The 20,803-nt window shown below is 34.8% G+C and overlaps 1 protein-coding gene across 2 annotated transcripts in view; it reads left to right on the top strand.

Moving 5' to 3' along the window:
* Window positions 1-20,754, top strand: part of LOC132911303 (uncharacterized protein MAL13P1.304-like) — a 308,863-nt gene extending 288,109 nt beyond the window's left edge. For both annotated transcript variants that reach the window (XM_060967865.1, XM_060967864.1), the window contains 12 exons: window positions 4,182-4,326; window positions 10,037-10,288; window positions 11,199-11,373; window positions 11,590-11,696; window positions 11,817-11,966; window positions 12,062-12,195; window positions 12,760-12,918; window positions 13,855-14,021; window positions 14,974-15,350; window positions 16,207-16,358; window positions 16,442-16,649; window positions 18,353-20,754. In XM_060967865.1, the coding sequence (XP_060823848.1) occupies window positions 4,182-4,326; window positions 10,037-10,288; window positions 11,199-11,373; window positions 11,590-11,696; window positions 11,817-11,966; window positions 12,062-12,195; window positions 12,760-12,918; window positions 13,855-14,021; window positions 14,974-15,350; window positions 16,207-16,358; window positions 16,442-16,649; window positions 18,353-18,558 (2,232 nt within the window). In that variant the 3' untranslated portion in view covers window positions 18,559-20,754. The remainder of the gene's footprint in view (window positions 1-4,181; window positions 4,327-10,036; window positions 10,289-11,198; window positions 11,374-11,589; window positions 11,697-11,816; window positions 11,967-12,061; window positions 12,196-12,759; window positions 12,919-13,854; window positions 14,022-14,973; window positions 15,351-16,206; window positions 16,359-16,441; window positions 16,650-18,352) is intronic.
* Window positions 20,755-20,803: the final 49 nt, after the last annotated feature.

The raw sequence follows: 20,803 nt of genomic DNA on the forward strand, positions 1-20,803 counted from the left end.
AGGATAACCTTTTCTTGTTTCGATAACCATCTCACGTTTATCCCTCTTCTTCGTTTAAAGCGCGGTATAATAACCAGATGTCTGTAATGGTATAAAATTGACTTTCACGTACACGGTAAAATCGAATTTTCACGCGATCCAAAGCGAAGGGAAGCTAGGAATTCCATGAGATGTACTGATTGAAAACGATGAAAAGGACGTGAATACAGGGCGTGATCGTGGCACGATAATGCTTGCATGTTTCGAATTAGATCTCGATAGATTGCGACAGATTACTCTATGTACTTACAACATAGATTTAATTTGTTTTTAAAATAAAATCAGGTATATCTCGAAACGTACTTCTGTCCACTTCAAACTCTTTCATACATGTACATGGTACATGCAGCAAATAAAACATTAAAGTAATCAGACTGCTAATTTATACATAATTTGCTTCCACGAGTAAAATATAGAATTTTAGAGTCAATTTTAGAAATATTACATAGTTTCTTCATTTTTTTTCTTTTTTTTTTTTTTTTTTGGTGGATCGTCTCATGTTGTGCGTTGTACGTTGTACGTTGTCACGTCGTACGTACCCGTGACAGCCAAATTGTAGTACATTCTGTCAACTTCGCTTGTAATTTATCGCGACTCATCACGTACCCACTTCACCACTACAGAACAATGGACAGGTGTATGGCCAGCGGAACGCCATTGACCTAGATATTGATTCAACAATGACATACGTACGTTCTTTTTCCTTCCTACACAAGCACATATATGTTACTGAATGCATTTTGTTCTTGAGGGTTTAAGATGCACGCTTCACTTCCATACGTTACATACAAAGCAGTATTTTCAATTGATGTACATGTACATACAAGAAGAACGGAACCAATGATATTAAACATTCTTTTCTCTTTTTTCTTTCTTGACCTAAATTCTATCTCTTTCCGTGACACTCTTACAATAGTTCAAACGAGATTAGAAAAATTAAATACTATTATCTGCAAAGTATTGAATACGAGAACGCAATATTATTTATCTTCTTTTTCTCCTTCCTTTTCTTCTTCTTCTTCTTCTTCTTTTTCTCCTTTATCATCTCGTTTTTTCCTTTTACTCTTCCTCTTCCTTCTTCTCTTCTTCTTTTCTAAGCGTCTTTCCAGCAATGTCCTCAGCTCTATTGAAATCGAAAAATTTAAATGCCATCTTCTCTGCAAAGTATAACAAAGATGATACTATATAATAACGCAACGGCATTTATCGTCTTCTTCTCCTACCACTTCTTTTTCTTGGTCTTCCTTTCTCGGACTAAAACTATTTCTTGCAAAACATTCTCGTTTGACCAAAGTTCAAGAAATCAAATACCATCCCCTGGAAGATACCGAGAAGAAGTATACAATGCTGTTATGTTCTTCTTTCCCTTCTTCTCTCTTCTTCCTACCTCCATTCTACAGCTGTGTCTGTTTTCTCGGTTCATTTTACGTTAAAATTGTTACTTTATCTTTCCCGGGTTCTACCTACATTCTCTTCTACAATTAGTGATAACTATCTCCTCATCCCACTCAAATTCACTCCTCTTTCCATAAAAGAAGAACGACAGAACTATTTATCAAAATTTCCATCTAATACCATCGTCTAAAAACAGCCATTCATCATCATTGTCTTTTCGTACATGTGGCTGGTCTCTCGAAGTTTCGTGCACTTGCATTTCCTATGAAATACTTGCACGTTTTTATGTTCCATTTTATCGGCCGTAATGTTCTGCGTGATATTATGCAATTTCTATTGTGCATATCTCGCAAAAATGGAATTAACGACTTCCCATTCGTAAATGGGAAATTTACTCGCCAATGGTAAATTGGCCATTCGTTCCAAACTTCAACACTTACTAATATTTCTGATAATTTACCATCTGTGTAACAGCTACATCAAAATAACACGATTCGTAAAACTTGTACAGCTTCACGTATTACATTAAGACGTTCGAACGAGCAATTACGGTAACAGCTTTGGCAAGTCACGGTCCTGCAATAACATATCTCATTAATCTCCTCGTAACCGATGTGACGGTTCTCTCATAAGTATAATATGGTCCTAAATCGATGCGGAAGGAAACAGGTCAGACTGTAAAATTGTCGACGAATTATCGGAACTTCTTCTTTCTTTCTTCCTTTTCGCTGTGATTTGAGAAAATTGCTTGCTCGTAAAAATAGGAAAGAAGCGTAAAATGCTGTTACGTTTCGAGGAGAAGAAAATGGGAAGATGGATCATGCAGACAGCACAGCGACGAGCTACGTTAGTCTAATAATTCTCTTGAATCTTTAACGATACCCTCCGGTGATTTCTGCATTCTCGTTACTCGCTGCTGCCAAGCTTGAATTATTCTCGCTGCACGATGCATGGAAATACGACATTTTCCCCCCTTTTTTTTTCCTGGTCTCCGCTGCGACACATTCACGCTGCATACTTTATTTCAATATAATGCTTATCCTTGCGTGGTTGCGGTACGCGCGTGTGCATTTTCATTATCGTTAGAAACTGATTCGACCGAGCGAAGAAAAATGAACGTTGTAAATTACCGTTCCGCGTGTTTGTTCTCTTTTTTATCTCCCTAATCCTGTCGTAAGTTCTCGCGAAAATGTATTCGATGATTCCGGGGATATAGGAAGTTTTATAATTCGTGGACAACCAAAATTCGCTAACATCGCAGATTTTCTCCTAAATAAATCCATAGAACAGTATATTTCCGCGGGATTAATTTGAAAATCTATACCGCATATAAATTTTAAATAAAATAAAATATACGTATAACGTTCGTTATTTGTAATATACGTGACAAATAATGTTCACCGAATATTTGTTTAAAGAAAAAATACGTGATGCGAATTTCCATCTTCAGATAAAATCGCACGATTTTTTATGACAAACGTATCAAGGGCAGATGAATTATCTCACCATTCTACATTGGTATTCGTATCTTATCGAAATGACTATATACCATTTCTACGAATGGACTGTTGTTCACGAATATATAGGCATATTTTTAGTTACGATCATACGTTAAATGAAAATATTTTTATGCACGTCTACTACTATTTTTATTTATCGAATCATTGTACCGTTAGAATTAATCCGACGTAACTATTAATGATGCATATCTGATAAGTTTTATCGTTGATACTAGTTAAATGCTGCAACAAAATAATAATGTAAACTCCAGAAGACAACTAATACATCCTTGAAACTTAAACAACACTATAAACGTTTTCAAACAATTCCGATTCGCGAAATCGATGTCTTTTCTTCTGTCAAGAACACGATTTATAGGAAGACTAAGTAGTACAACGCAATGAATAACGAATAAGTCTACACTTGAAATCAATAAAAGCCTCGTATCGAATCGATCAAGCAGCCATTTCTGTGTAATTACTTAAGAGATACACGCTATCATCGACAGCGTTACGTCCATTTATGCTAGTTGTTTGAACGAAACGATGACAGAGAAATTAATCTCGGTTCGCGTCGGATGTATTTGACATCTAAGAGCCGATATTAACCGGGCGGGTGCTAACGCGTAATTTATTTCCACTGGTCGAATCATCGGATCGCGGCAATCTGTCGACAGATCAACATCAGACACGTGTAACGGCGGATCGATCAACACGGAAGGACACAGAGATGGCAAAGTTTACCTATCGTAAAACGGAAATCGATAACGAGCGACCTTATTACGCGACGACACAAATTAAACTATTTTCCCCGGAATGAAATCAGAATCGATCAAAAGAACGTAGATCTTTATTAGACGAGGCTATCCATCTTTTTCTCACTCCCTCGTCTTTTTCTTACGAATCGACAGGACCGTTGGAGAAACGAATTCCAGTATAGAGATTCGTTCAACGTTCTTAGCTACCAGTTCGTTTTTTTTATTTTCCTCGCTATTTACAAGTATAATCCATCTCGGAGATGTATTAACCTTTTTATGTCGTATTTAAGAGCGCATCTTTCCATCAAAGGCAAAGTTACTGATTCGCTCAGCATCGTCGTCTTTGAAACGAGATTTTGCTGTCTCTTCTTCTTTCGTCTCGTTGTTTCAAAGTCTGCTTAGGGTCGCAGTCGTGATACATACTGATAAACAGAAACGAAGAAAATAGAAATTCAATGTGATTACGGAGACACTGTTCGGTTTGTTACAGGCGTTCGAAGAGCTGGAAGAGCTGCTGGGAAAATACAACATATGCATCGCCATTAAGGAAAAATTAGTGAAAGATTCTGGCGTTGCCGAAGAGAAGGCTTACGACGAGATAGTTTTGAAATTGTTAACCAAACCGAGAGCACGAGGTAAGCCATTTTTGTTCGAAATATTAAATAACAGAATATAGAAAAAATAGAATTTCGCATGAAATTCAAATCCCTCGGTGAGAAATATTCGATTTGTCCTCGTAAAAAAGAAACAAAATTTGAAAAAGTACGTGGATTGTAAAAATCGGTTTTTTTTTTATTTATAACTTTCACGTGACGTTGAAATATTTAGAGAGAAAAAAAATATTGAAACCGGAGGCGTGATCAAAATGATATATAAATAAAATAGAAGAAAAGCTGCACAGCTAGTTTATCTTTGAGTACGGAGCAGAAGTAAACCGTAGCAATAAATTAAAGATCTAATGGCAAACGATTTCGAAATCGTAAGATCCACTTGCAACGATTCCCGGTTTGGCCAACTCGATAGCAACCAATCGTAAATTGGAAAGCTCACAACTCTAAACACATAGCTATCGATTTTTCGGCTATAACCGCGTTACATATAACCGCGTTGCCTAGCACGTAAATAGCTGATATCATTGGAGAAAATTGAATACTGCCAAGAAACATATATTTTCTAAAATTAAAAATGTACAAGAATATTCTATTTTAATTCTATTCTATAATTAAAATTGTCCACAGTATCTGCAAACTCATAGACATTTTGAAAAGATTCTCCAATTAAACATTTCCCGTGTTTATATATTTGTCTGTTTAAAGTAAAAACGTATAAAGAAATTGAACTTTATTTTTATCCTACGATTTAAAGTATCCTTATGTATTCCTTAAAATTTCTTGAATTAAATATTTCTTCTAATCTAATAATCACTGCAACAAAAAATATATGAAGAAATTTTATTCTATCTTTATTCAACAATTTAGAATGATCGCTATATAGGAAAATATTTTGTAGAAAAATTTGAAGTCAGCTATTCAAACATATGCACGACAAAATGAAGAATTTCTTGTAAGGATTTCACAAGAAAATAACTTCTCAGGAATTTGTAAACGACACGTAAAAGCAGCTTCGATAAACGGCTGCTAAAATGCATTTATTACACGTAGATGAAAAACTATCTAGAGAATTCTCAACAATAAAAGCACTCTCCACGATAATTAACATTTGCAGAGAAATTTTCGATTCGCGAAATATTCGCGTGTATTTCACAAACGAACTTCTATCGAGTTATCAAAGTGTATTTGATACGACAAGGCTCCCTACTAAAGGGAGAGGCATCGATCGAAACGAGACGAAGGGGAGAAGACTGGCCCATCGACATGAAATTGAAACGAAAGAACGGTGAAACAAAGATGCTTCCGGTGGAACATAATAAAAGAAAAAGGAGAGAGTCTTTTAGCTTTGAATGATAGAGATTCTTATCTTAACCGTGCTCCCATTTCGTTATCAAAATGGGAGGAAGCTAAGACGACTCGATACTTTCCCAGATAAAACGTGAATCCCTGGAATTTCATCGACTTGTCCCGTAACTTCTCAGTTCCTTCGAAACAGGACTGAGAAAACCGAATCTCTTCGCTTTTGTTTCTATTAAAAGAGCGCCTCCTTTATCTAGTAAAAACGGCCATTCTGAGTCAGACACGATCGAAGACACAAATACAATAATCAACCAGAAAGTTTAACGAAAAATTTTTCGATTTTATCTACGTATTTATCTTATACGAAATTAAGATCGGTACAAATTTTCAATATTTTTCAGTTTTCTAATAGATGATCTTTTCAAAAATATGATTGCGAGGTAATTTGATTTCGTGATCTCCGACATTGTTATCATAATTTAATATTACTCTTGAATTTATTTTAGTAGTTAGAATAACCAACAGCAATGTAAACATTTAATCAATACATACCTATATTTGATTATTCAATTTATCTCTCAAATAGAGGAAACCATTAATTTGGAATAACATAATTTATATGATACAAATTCTCATGTATCTCGATATCAGAGAAATCTTATTTGTAATCAAACCTGTCGTAAAATATTGCAACGCAACTTCGAACATTTACCGCACGTTATGGAATATTTCCGTGCACATTGCGCATCTCCAGAAGAGAAAAGTTCGACGTATCGAAAAATCTATAAAGTTCTTCAATGTTCATGAATACAAAGCTGGAATTACCGCGACGCGAGAGTAGGCTAGTTAAGATCCAACTATGTGTAACCTATTTCGTATGAACGGGTTTCGCCCAGGGAACATTCGACATCATTGAACTTTTCACTAGGTTCTCTTTAATCCTTTCATAACGAACAGTTCCCTATAAACAGCGGCACGCAAATGTGTTTTGGCACTTACTATAAAAAAATTTTGTACGTATAATATGCGTAGACTAAAGTCTGTGATGCATTTATTCAAAATATCAAGGTGCAAAAATGTATAATGTATCTACATTAAAATACTTGTAATAATAGTATAAGAGCTAAAACTTTTGGTTGATCGCGTGACTCGTCGCACATGTAGTTCGTTAGAATGAAAAAGCAAAAAAGATTAAACAGAAAGAGATTTTCATGTCGTTTCACCAGAAACTTTCACGCATGCAGACAGATCGAATCTTCTGTAACTTTATAGTTACAATTTTTCCAGTGTTTCCGGGTACTAACTAAAATCCAAAATATCTAAAAATCCGAGCGAAAAGCCAAGCTCGTTATTTAGAATTCCTTTTGAACAAGACTTTTCAGTGGTTGAATTGCAGACGTTTTTGCTTGAAATCGCGTATCATCAATGCCTCATCCATTACGTGAACCTTCCTCGTTCCACGAATCACGATATTCTACGGTTATTCTGCAAACTGACGAGTAAACGGGTTAATTTGCGTCTCGTAACGTTTAAATGGCATTCGCGAGCCGAAGTTTCTAGCTATTGAAGCTCTCAGTTTCTCATTAGCTGTTTGTTCTCTTAGCGATACCTAGAATTCATCAGAGTTGAAATTACTCTGTTCTACGAATAGAACGAAACGTTGAAAGGTGGGATAACCTTTGACCAGCTCCCTTTTACGAAGGATACTTCGGCTTATACAGCTTCGTCTTACTTACCGTTGCAGCTACGGTATCGATGTGTACTTTATCAGGGCTGATCGACGAGCAATCTCAGATCCATTCTCACATTTATCCGCCACCCTTTGTTTAAAACTCGAGTTAAGGTCTCGAGCTTCTCGTCGACATGAGAAGAGAAACGTAACCGCGTAGAACAGCTCGTTCGTTGCAAGGTTATTTTTTGTGTGGAACTAGATTACACGGAACTTCGTCAAGAAGCAGTGCACCGTAAATGCACCAGTAAAACGTAAGGTCGAGAGTGTGAGACGAGAAGAAAAATGATAGAACGGACGCGAGGCGTATGCGAAATAAAATTGCGAAAATGTTTGCTTCGCGAATTAATTTGCATGGAGGAAAATACATGTTGCTTTTTTATTAAGCAATTTTTACTTTTCGTAGAATTGTAGCTGATAAAAATTCGAGTATGATAATTTGTCAACTAGTTGATTCCATTTAATGGGACTAAATGTTAAATACGAGTTTAGAAAATTTCACGCGAAGTTAGAAAAAAGTATTACGAGAGCAGAAATTATTTTTTCTCCCTTTTCTAGAAACTTTCTAGAAACTAATTTTTCTGTTCCTGACTTACAAAATCTGTGTAACGCTTAGAATTTGGTAAAACTGTCTAGTCAAAATTTCCCTACGGGAACCTCGAAAATCACAGCTTGCGGATAAACTGAACTAATATTTTTTTTTATTTAGGTTATCGCTATTGCTCTCTTTTTTAAATATACGATATGAAGTACAAATGCTTTAGATTTAAACTTTCGTTTGTCTTTTTTTTTCACTACTGTATCAATCTTTTTGAAACTTGGACCTGTCGAAGATCAAATACTAATGGAGACAATGGGAAGGTAAAAGACAATATACTTCTGACATACAGGGAATAATACTTAATTGAAAATCGATAATGGAGAATCGATTCAATACATATCTGCAGAGTTTTGTATCGTATCAAAATAGACGATCAAAGATTGTTCTTGGTCTGAAATATAAAGTTTGATGAAAGACAGTGAAAAGTTTAATTTCTGCTTGTTGTATTGAAAAAATAGTGGGAAAAGTGGAATACAAAAATAGTCTATAAAAGAAATGAACGTTTCCGGTATTTCGATGGGTACAGGTTGCAATGAAATTATATTAGTCTTCAGCTCACGATGTTTCGATAGGTTCTATTCTCAAGAAAATTAATTAAGTCACCCCTGAAACAGAGACTCGAAGGGAGGAAAAGCAGCGGAGACGGCAGCAAAAAAGAAATACGCAGCAATTGCATTAAATTAAATTCCAGTCCTGTCGTAAAGTATCTCTACCGTCGTACTTTCTTTGATTCCAACCAACAAAAAATATCTTTCTAGTTGTCTGTGGACTTTTGTAGAATGTTCGGAACAAGTTATGTCGCGTTATTTATAAAGCAGGTGAGCTGGAAAATCTCTCTGTACTCAGGATAATTTTTGACTAATTGCAAATAAGAATCTTTTTGTTCGAATTACGAATGACCTGGTTCCATCTATTGCAAATATTTGATTCTACGAAAATTCATAATTAACCCATTCGCGAACTCAAATAACCGGGAGAGTGACGATCTAAAGAGATGGATATAGTAGACGTAATTAAATCCTCCTTGTGGCGACTTGAAAAAGACTTTAGTTCTTGCGTAATATAAATTTCAATCGATATTCAATCATATATTATCGATTTATTCTTAGGTACGATTAAATGGAAATTTAATTTTGAATGAATGAGAACGAAGAGGTAGAATTACGACAGCTATTACATTGATGCATATGGAATTTCGTCTTCTTTAATAAAACTTCTGTAATTATACGTAACTTCCTGAAATATCGGAAATAATTTCCACGTGGACTAGTTCCAACATACCACATTTATGAGAATTATCAGTTCTCACTTTTAAAATATCTCAAAACGGAACTATTAAAACTCAATGAATTTGATAAAAACCTAAATATCTCATTTACAATTTCTTTTAAAGTAGAACATTTGTCAGAGTTTATAATCCTGATAGTAGATCTTAGCAAATCTTGTGGTCCGTGAAAATTCCGACAGTATCAATTAGCTTTTCTTTCATCGTCCTCTGATCGTTTAAAATGCATAATATTCAGCACGGATCAAGAAGCTGCCGGAATTAGGAGAAAATTGTCTGAGCTCCAGAATTTAAAAATTCTCAAAATAAATGTCTCCAAGTTGATAATTAATAAAAATTCACATATGTTCATTTGTCAACTAGTTAATTCCTTTTACTGGAGACAAAGTTTAACGCTCCAAACTTCGTCATTCTAATATCAGAGAATATTATAAAATATGAATAAAATATAGTATAGTATAAATAAAGTGCAAACGTTAACAATATCGATCAACTTTTCTTTTACTAACGTCTGTATGTTTAGGATGCATAATATTCGGCTTGGATCAAGAAGCTGCTGGAATTAGGAGAAAATTGAGCTCCAGAATTTAAAAATTCTCAAAATAAATGTCTGGAAGTTGATAATTGATAAAAATTCACATATGTTCATTTGTCAACTAGTTAATTCCTTTTACTAGAGACAAAGTTTAACGCTCCAAACTTCGTCATTCTAATATCAGAGAATATTATAAAATATGAATAAAATATAATATAGTATAAATAAAGTGCAAACGTTAACAATATCGATCAACTTTTCTTTTACTAACGTCTGTGTGTTTAGGATGCATAATATTCGGCTCAGATCAAGAAGTTGCCGGAGTTATGAGAGCCGTTAGACGCCTCAATGTAACCGGTGCGTTTTCGTGGATCGGCAGCGATGGATGGAGCGCCAGAGGTTTAGTTAGCAATGGTAACGAGCCGGAAGTCGAAGGTACTCTATCGGTTCAACCTCAAGCCAATCCTGTCAAGGGTTTCGAAGAATACTTCCTGAATTTGACTGTCGAGAACAACCGAAGGAATCCGTGGTTTGTTGGTAAGCGAACGACTGAAACACGCGAGCTTCGTTAAACTTCGCTAATTCTAACTTCCGTGAATAACAACTCCAGGGCTGCGTGATCTATCTATCGTACCAAACTAAACGCTCAAATGATTAACGAAACTATCTGAATGAAACAACAACAGGAGGCACCTAGTTCCAGAAAATGCTTCCTTCCAATTTTGCATCTAATTTGAAGTATAACTTCCTTCAAACTTTTATCGAAGGCTGACTTTTTCTTTCGATCCTCATTTGGGGGTGTCATTCATAAGCGATTTCGTTGTGATATAAAATGATTAGAGAAATAAAGATCAAGGGACCTAAAAGCTTTTATATATATTTGGTTACGTTTCAAGAAAATGTAGTCAATTTATTATATGTAACTGTCTTTACCATTACTTAAGTCACTATTTTTTTTATCCCTTTTCTCCATAACACCATAAAGATAGACACTTACACATTCGTCTGTTTATGTGTTTCACTAATTGCTTTATACTCTTGTTGCCTATTATTTTCTTTTATTGTTAATATCATTATCACAAAATGATCTGCTTATAGAAATCGTTAATTCGGAATCTTTTTATTCGAATGAAAGATTGTAGGCAATAGCAATCAGATTATAGACAATTAGTCTCTTAAGACGCTTATTCTGCACGAAAGCTAATGGTTCAAGCAATGACTGATTTAGATGAATTCAGTGTGTTCCATAGCGATTTCCTTAAAACCACGTGAAACTACAAACATATAGTAGCACTGCAAATAAGTGCGAAATAAACGAGAATATATTATGAAACATAGGGTTTCTATTAGAGAATTAGAGAAAAAGATTACAGAAAATAGAATTTATTGAAATCTTTCAATAAAGAATATAACGTATTATAGTGTAACGTGTTGCGAATGATTTTAGAATTCTGGGAAGACCATTTTCAATGTAAATACCCGAACTCGTCCGTAACTCCGTACAATACGAAGTACACGAAACCCTGCACGACCAAAGAACGTTTAACGAAACAGAATACAGCGTTCGAGGATCAACTTCAATTCGTTTCCGATGCTGTAATGGCATTCGCCTATGCTTTTCGGTAATTCAATTTTTATTGCTTCTCTTCAAGCGGAACAAGCATTACGTCTAAACTGTGGATGTGTATGCATGAATAATAAAAAAGCAAAATATAATACTATACTATAACAAATATAAGATACTTCTGCTCAAGCTTCGCTTCGTTATTATTCCTTAAACATCTGCAATCTAGTTACAAATTTCTCGATGAACACGTAGATTTTTATTCCACGTTCAGGGATATGCACAAAGATCTTTGCGGCGGAAAACCTGGACTTTGCGACGCGATGAAACCTACTAATGGCACGGAGCTCTTAAGGTATCTTCAGAAAGTATCCTTTGAAGGTAAGAATGCAAATGAAACTGGAAGTGTAATAAATCGTCGAAATGATAAAACTTCGTGTTCTATCGATTACTAAAAAATATTTATAAAGATGTCGAATATCGATTTCGATTTCGTTGAAGGTCTGAGTGGTGACATGTTCAAATTTGACAAGAACGGAGATGGGCCAGCTCGATACAACATCATACACTTCAAACAGGTAGAACCTGGCAAGTATAAGTGGGTTCGAGTCGGCAATTACCTCGAGGGTACATTGGATTTGGATATGCCCGGTAAGTAGTAAATTGGTCGTTTCTCAATCCTCTCTTTTTCTCGCGAAATTGAACAGCACCTGTGCTCTCGCTACCTACTCGCATATTCCTTGCAGAAATCCAATTTAAACTTGGACATCCTCTGCCACCGGAAAGCGTGTGTTCTCTACCCTGCGAAGTCGGCCAAGCAAAGAAATACGTCGAGGGTGAGAGATGCTGTTGGCACTGCTTCAACTGCACTCAATATCAGGTTTGTGACCTGATATTCGCTCCACGGATCGTTTCGGTTATCTTAACGCGAAATATTTTCCATTCGACGCCTGATAATTTGTTTGCGTCGAATTTTCCAGTTTTATGTCACCCAACAACCTGTGGAATAGAATTTCATTTTCAAAGATGAAAAAATATTTCAACCGAGTTCGAGTTGACATCCCCTTTCATAGACGTATTTCCGACAATGTTTTCTCATACAGTAAACAACATTTTTAATAAAAGAATTCTTTCTGAATATTACTTTTTCTCTACAATAGCTGCATAGTGATTCTTGCAGGAATTTTTCTATAATATCAAATAAGTATCTAAGTCATATTTTTTGGCCCGCCCCTATATTACTTGAAACGTCAATCGCGCATTTGTTCTTCGTGGATAACGCAACAGACAACGTACGACTTCAATGCAGCGTAGAAGATCTCTTTGAATCTCTAAAAGGAACTTTCTCTTTAAGCGTTCTACCTCTCAAGCAGCCACTAGAATAAATATAGCACGGCACTGCCTTGGGCGAGTTTTTCGTGAAATTTGAATGTCTGTTAAACAGATACGACATCCAAAAGACGAGAACCAATGTATTCCCTGTCGTCAAGGTACAGTACCTGACGACATGCATTCTGCTTGTCGTGATATCCCCGAGGAATTCCTGCGACCAGAAAGCGGATGGGCGATAGGGGCAATGTCTTTCTCTGCCACAGGGATTCTAGTAAGTAATTTTATTAAATGAGAAATAATATATTTACGAAGGAAAATATAAACGAATAGCTTACAGAGAAAATTAAAGGAAAGATAAGAACTAGGGTAGCAAAGAAAAAGTTTCCTGATAAAGATCGTTTGTTCTAAAAACATTACATGCTGCAATCTACAGTATACACATGATAAAATAATCATCAGCCGACTGTTCAACTGCGTAAAATGCAATTTCAACAACAGTGCATTAGGCTAATCGACAGTCTACGATAAAACTGCTGCCACAAAAACCAGCTGCATTATCGATCTCGTTTTTTCATTATTCGAATTATTTTGTAAATATCAAAATGGTAGCTTGAAATTGCACGTTGAGAATTAAGGTTATCTTGAAAACACATTATACGAACGATATTGAAGCAACATCAACGCATTCACATTTTATATATTCATTCTCGAGATCCAAAAATATTGATCCAAATCCATTTTACTGTAAGGTATCTCCCTGCTCTTTTTATTTTTTATCAAAATGCTTGAGATCTATATATTTTACATTATAAATAAAGAAGATTTAATAGTGAAAAATATTCTGATATCTTCAAGTCAAATAAATCTAAGTCCAGACAGGCTCCTAATATCTTCTCTGTTCTATCTTACGTTTCTTTTCCTTTTTCCCTTCTCTTTTTATCACCTTCTGTATTTTCTGTTCTTTCTTCTCTTCTCTTCTCTTCTTTTCCTTACACTCTCTTCCTCTTTAACTTCTTTTCCCTTTTCACCCATTCTTTTTTCTCTCCTCACCTTTCTCTTCCTTTCTTGTCTTTTTCTCTTAAAATGAACTATCGCCAACGCTTTAACCATCAAATATTCATATCCATCAAATTCCTCATAGCTCAAACCAATAAAGATTCGAATAAAAGCCAATATAAAAAAAACACGAACGTCTCTCTGTTGACAGATAACTTTGTGCGTGTGCGGTGTGTTTCTGAAGCACAACGACACACCAGTAGTTCGTGCATCTGGTCGCGAGCTATCATACGTCCTACTGTCCGGCATTCTGCTTTGTTATCTCGTTACGTTCACGCTTGTTCTCAGACCGACGGACATCGTTTGTGGCATTCAAAGGTAAGGGATTAAAGATCCTAGAATAAAGCGTAGCCCATATTTCCTTCAGCAAGAAGCGACCTGCGGGCGATGAAAAAATTCAATTCCCCGTAGAAACGAGTCGGTCACAGAGCCGGTAAATTGACATTAACCAGGAAACGGGAATGCATAATCGATACCTGCAAAGCTGATAAAATCGAGGGACGAAATTTCATGGGTGAAAGTGAATTAAATTTGGTTCAATTACGGAGAATCAAAAGAAGGATATAAAGCACATCGGCAAATCTATTTAGAGGTCAAAGTTGCACCTGCTTCAATTTCTTAAACGTCTTCGCGCTCGGAAAACTTCTGTTTTATTTATATTAAATGACATTTGTTACAATGATGATCAGGCTATTATGATCGTTTGGAAAGTATCGTTTATTCGAAATTTGATTAGCACATAATTTCAACAAATGTTCGGCTTACATCTCGATCTCGATAAATATTCTAATACACCAGCAAGGACAGAACCATTTCCAGGAAATATACATTCGAATAAAAATCATCCGATCAGAATAGCCTGAACAGAGAATTCAAACATTCTAAGCATAGAATCCAGTTTACAAATTCTGACCTGTTTAATACAATAAATTTAACAGTGCATATAGATGAAACCGATACATACTGTATTGTAATAAAATACTATGTGGTTCCATTTAGAAAAACTTCGACAAAGCACTCGATATTTTAGCGAAGAAAAAGAGCTTCAAAATTTTCTTGTCCATTAAGAAAAAAACAAAGAATTTCAATGTTCTTTTGCCTATTCGAGAAGAAAATAAAATTTTACCCATCGAAATTTATTACCACTTACGTATCCCAGTAAATCATGAAATACGATTACGGTGAATTGATCGTGTATGTATCAAAAAGGAAAACTTGTACGTAAATCCACGTCACAGGAACTACTAGAGACGAAACTATCGTTTCACAGATTTGCCGCTGGTTTCTGTTTCACCGTCGTCTACGCTGCGCTCTTAACGAAGACAAATCGAATATCGAGGATCTTCAATGCGAGCAAACACAGCGCCAAAAGACCATCTTTCATATCTCCACGATCACAACTGATCATTTGTTCCGGTTTAGTCTTCGTACAAATTTTAGTTAACGGTGTCTGGATGATAATCGATCCAGCTAAAGCGATGCATCATTATCCAACCAGAGAAGACAATTTGCTCGTTTGTAACAGTTACATTGATGCCAGTTACATGATCGCCTTCGCCTATCCTATCATGTTGATCGTCGTTTGCACCGTGTATGCTGTTCTTACCAGAAAAATTCCAGAAGCTTTTAACGAGAGCAAACACATCGGTGAGTATATATACGTTTGAATATTGCTGTGTATACTGTGTATACCTGTTCAAACCTGTAGACCAACCATTGCGTCTAACTCTTTCATAACTTTTTACTTCTGTGCGCTTCAATGAGAAGCTTAGAAAATCGAAAAAAAACAATGAACAGTATGGTGACGCAAATATTACGGATTTCTTAGAATAAAGACATTTTTGAAAGTCTTCAAAATTTCAAATTTGTCCACCATCCATTGTGTTTAATCCTTTCACTGCTACCGAAGCACATTGAATCGCTTCAATTAAAACGTATAATTTAATCAAAGAATTTTACAATTTTTGACATGGCCACATTTTTGTAGCAGCGAATGTATCAAGCTTTTTCGATTTTGTATCGAATCTCCATAGTGATATCGAAGTCTAACATCTTTAAGTTCCACGGTAGAACTATGTCAACCTTTTACAGAACTCGTTAAAGCTAGACGCGCAATATTTCCCGACAGAAAATTTTATTAGCGGCGCAACCGGGTACTCTCGCAAAATTTAGGTTTGAAAGGCTTTAAGACTGCAAGTTGGAATATAACTCAAGGGCGAGGGTTCGAGCGATAAGTCCGCGTCTAAAACACTGAACTTCTCTTGAATCATAAACTTCAGCCTCCCTTTGTAGAATGCTCTTGAAAGCACACAGAATCTTGAGACATTAATGAGAATAGTTCACTTGGATCTATGAGAATCGTGAGACAAAACAATGTGGGTAACGTTACTAGTTTAGAATTCTCTTTTGTGCTCAAAAACTGCTGACTGCTGCCAAATAAATATTCCGTTGCATAAATAAATTTGCATACGTATGTACAAATTTATGTGTGTTTCCTCTGCAGGTTTTACGATGTATACTACGTGTGTGATATGGCTGGCTTTCGTGCCGCTGTATTTTGGAACTGGAAACAATGTCGCGTTGAGAATCACCTCGATGTCAGTCACTATAAGCTTATCCGCATCCGTAACTATAGCGTGTCTCTTCAGTCCTAAGGTAATTCAGTTGACGATTTACTGCAACAAAACTTAAGATGTGTAATGAGCTGCGAACTTTAACATTACGTTACTTTCCAACAGTTGTACATCATTTTAATACGACCGGACAGGAACGTGCGCCAAAGTATGATGCCAGCTAGATATAGCACAACGAAAAGTTCTGCAGTCACGGCTACCAACGCTTCTAGCATGATAGCGCCAGTTACATTGACTGCGGCTACCTGCGACCAGAATAAAGCTGTCAAGAAACACATTGCCACTACTATAGACTGCTCGACTCAAAGCGAATGTGAGTATCCTCGATTTCAAATATTATTGAGAGGTGATTTGAGAAATCGGAGAAAACCATATTGTTAGATTCTTTCATTTCTGAGAAGATTAACGCTTTCTTGTAAAAATTCAATATTCGAAGAGAATAGTTTTTTCAAGAACTTAGAATTCTTTCCATGGTGTGAATTACGTGGCGAGATGTTGTGGAAAACTAATTACGTGATTAATCGGTTCTTCTTTACTAAGGCTAAAGCCTCGTACAAATTATTCAGTAATCAACTCTGTTGTGTAAAAATAATTTGAAATAAATTGATAAATTACACTTTGTCAAAACTCTGTAAATTTGTTATTTTTTTTTTTTTTTTTTTCGAGCTTCAAGCGCAGTTGAAGTTCTTTTGATGTGAAAGAAACAACAGTTACTAACTGACGATTGTTAGGCTCCTTAAACTAACAATAAGTTAATTTTCTTTAACTTTATCACGAGCGAATTACAAAATTCTTTCAAAAAAATAATTTCTTATATATTTTTTTTCTTATTATAATTTAATTTTGAACCGACATTCAGATATAATTTTATATCCTTCTTTACTTTCTAATAAACTTTTTGATAGACTCAATCTATTTTCTTTTTATCTAGGTCATCTGTTTCTCTCTAATACTGTTTTTAAAAGTTTCAATAATTCATGCACAATCTTTCTCATAATTACAGACATTTCAGTAAGCATCAAACACATTTAAAAGTCTATTAGTTTAAGAGAAATTACTTAAATTCAAACAAATCCTATATTCACATAACAATATATCACAAAATTAATAATTTTAACAAAATTTCGCTTCAACGTTAAAATCGTTTACGAAATAATTCCTCCAAATGGTTTAATATTTTTCAAGAAAATACGTTTCTCTAATTTTTTTAGAGTATACACCCTAATAGACTACATTTCCCGAGGAAAGCATTTAATTATCAACAGAGATTTTTAATTAAATAACCGGCTGCCTAGAACAGTTTTTTAAAAACTACTAGTCTAAAAAATTATTTTTTATAACGCGTAACGTTCTTTATATATTCTCATAAACACACCAAACTGTTCTTTACATTAAACTTAAACATTTTTATTCTTTGTGAGAATTAATTAAGTTCCTAGTAATAAAAACAATCTTTGTCTACGTTTACTTTTCTTCCGGAAAAGAGAAGCTCCAGCATAATAAATTTCAAATTTTTTTCCAAAATACTCATCGTATTACATCATATCATGTGTTTGCAATTATATCGTAGAAGAAATATATCTAATTAAATCATGAAATTGTAGAATCACGACAAGGACTATTTTCGTAGAACTGATCAATTTTCATTCGGCTATAAATTAAAATAGAGATTATTTTGTATAATATTAATTCCATCATGCGAGTCTCGCTTCAGACTACATATTTGAATGTATTATTGTTTTAGTCTTATAGGGATTTTCTATGGAAAATTTAAAGAAGGAAAAATGCGCACGTAATATGCAAAACGATATAAGATATCCAAAGTGCGATACTCGTTAAATAATATATTTAATAGTCGAGACAACTCTCCGCTTAAGTTCTATTTTTCCATATGGGTTCATAAAATTATGAATTTGTATAAATGTCCGCAATTTAATTATGAGCTTAAATTTGACAAATCTGATAACGATCGTTTTTGTTACAAGTCCCTCAATTAAAAGATATACTTGTTTATAGATTACGAGCTGAAGGATCAGAAAAATGGCAAACCATCACCCTCTGTCGTTTCCCGATCGACTCAAACTACTACCGATAACGACAAAGATTCGAATGCAGTGATATCAAGCAAAGAATCGAAGGAAAGTACCACAACAACGAAACAATTGAATAACAACGCGAGAATAGGAAACGGGCCAGTAAATCAAAGTGAGGTTTCATTATAGCATCAAGTTTCCATAGAATCGGCAATTTTGCCGGCGACTTTGAAACCAATTTCAAAAAAACCCGTGGTAGTTTGAAGGGACGCAAAATGATATTAATAAATATGACGTCTCGATATTTTGTAAATACGACTGAACGTGCTTCATCATATCGATATCGATACGCATCGTACGTTAAAATTCTCTTTAAGGCTACGCTTTGAACGATGTTATGGCTGGATGAAGATGAATGTGCAAAAAATATCATATAAATTCTGCTATCGCACGTTGGAAACGAATTATAAACGATATTGAAAATTCGTCTCGTGTATTGACGATACTGTTTGCAAAAAAAAAAAAAAAAAAAAAAAAGGAAAATAACTCAAATGGAATTGAATTATCGAGAAACAGGATAAAACATATGGAATGAGAAGATATTCGGAGGGTATTTAAGAAATTGGGAACATCGATTTTGTTAATTACCATAAATACACGAGATCACGAAAGCGCTAGATGCAACAAATTGCACCGTGCCAGACGCATAATTATCGATCATGATCAATTGTTAAGTGGCGTTTTAAAAACTGCTCTGGTTTCTTCTGTGATCATAGCGTAATACACGTAATAATCACGTGAGATGCATAAATCTATTTTGTACATACACTATCATTTCATAATGTTTGTGCACATTAACACGAACCATTTATCGGTTAATTGAATTAATTGAAATATTGTAAATATCGTTAGTCGAGTTCGTTATTGTGTATAAAAGAAGAGGAAGCAGGTTACGTATGTAGAAAATATCGTTGCCAAATACGATTACATCTAAACGATCTTCTATTAAGAATTTTTGTAAGGAAAATATTTAAAAAAAATAAGTAAAGACGAAAGAAACGATAATCGTTCGAGAATATTATTCGTCGATTGTTCTGTACATAAATTTCTCTCTGTAAATATTCAATGAAATAACACACACATGGGTCATTCGAAAGGATAATTATACGATTCAAAACTAACAGCTAACAATATCCTTAAAAAAAAAATTTCCAAGTGTGACTGTACGAACGTAGACCCTTAGATAATCGTTTCTCCCTTTTTTCGATATTTTCTCTGCAGACTATAGGAATTGCTACACGTAGAATTAGAAAAAAGAAACGATGCAAAGATTGCGTATCGATCGGAAACATCGCGAAACGTTTTCTCGTAACATCTAATCGCCCTAATTTTAATCTAACGTTAACGCTTGATCTCTACATAACGAAAGAGAAAATCTAAGCAAACCAACGATGAAACATATGTTTCGTAGACACTCTGATGTACATACATACGTTAAGAACTCCTTTTCGTAGAGTCGCGGTCATACGATAAACATATCCAATTTAACTCGTGTACGTAGTTGTTTTTCGATAGCGTTAATTATTCAAGAAATAAGAGTTGTCGACTACTTCAAACAATTCGTTCTGAACCGTTTTATATAGCGTCGACCTATTCTCGCGCGTGTGTATAAAAGATTTGTAAACGTTTTGAATTTTTATAGAATCGAAAAGGGTGTTTTACGTGTCATACTTTGGATACAAATGAGCCCAGTATCCATCATTCGGCACTGACCCTGTGTTTCTTTAAAAAAGCAAAATCATATTCAACAACGATGCTTGATAAGATAAAAAGTTCAACAGATAGCCGAGTATTGAAGTTAATCAACAATTTCATTCAATAAGAAAATTCTGGACAAATGAAAGCGTAACCACTATATATATGATACAAATACGTGGAACGTAAATGTATTTTGTTGTTCGAACGATTGCATTTGATTTGAGAGTATGTAAATACATTGAAAATATGTGATTGTAGGTACATAAAAACGATACCGTTAAGTATTAAGATATAAAAACGAAAACATTAGTTCGTACGGAACCAATTTAGTCGTAATTAATTCCATAAGAATTAAGACTTCGAATGCAAGATTAAAATGTCACGCGTTGACGAATTTTACGATGCGATACCATGACAATGTCGAGAAAGGAAGAAAGAGGACTCTAAACTAGTTCGCGCGAACTATTTACGATTTAAGGATATTTTAAATACGTACGAACACTGCAGTAGAAAGACACAAATTTACATGATGTTACATTAAATTGTATGTATGTATTCGTTGAAATGATCGAAAGATAACGAGAAAGAAAAACAGTCGTCGAAATAAAATCACGATCGTGGAAATTATTTTATCCATTCATATTATCTTGTTCCTTTTGTCCCTGAATTTAATAAA

This window comes from Bombus pascuorum, chromosome 10, assembly GCF_905332965.1.
Source record: "Bombus pascuorum chromosome 10, iyBomPasc1.1, whole genome shotgun sequence".
In the NCBI taxonomy this organism is placed as follows: Eukaryota; Metazoa; Arthropoda; class Insecta; order Hymenoptera; family Apidae; genus Bombus; species Bombus pascuorum.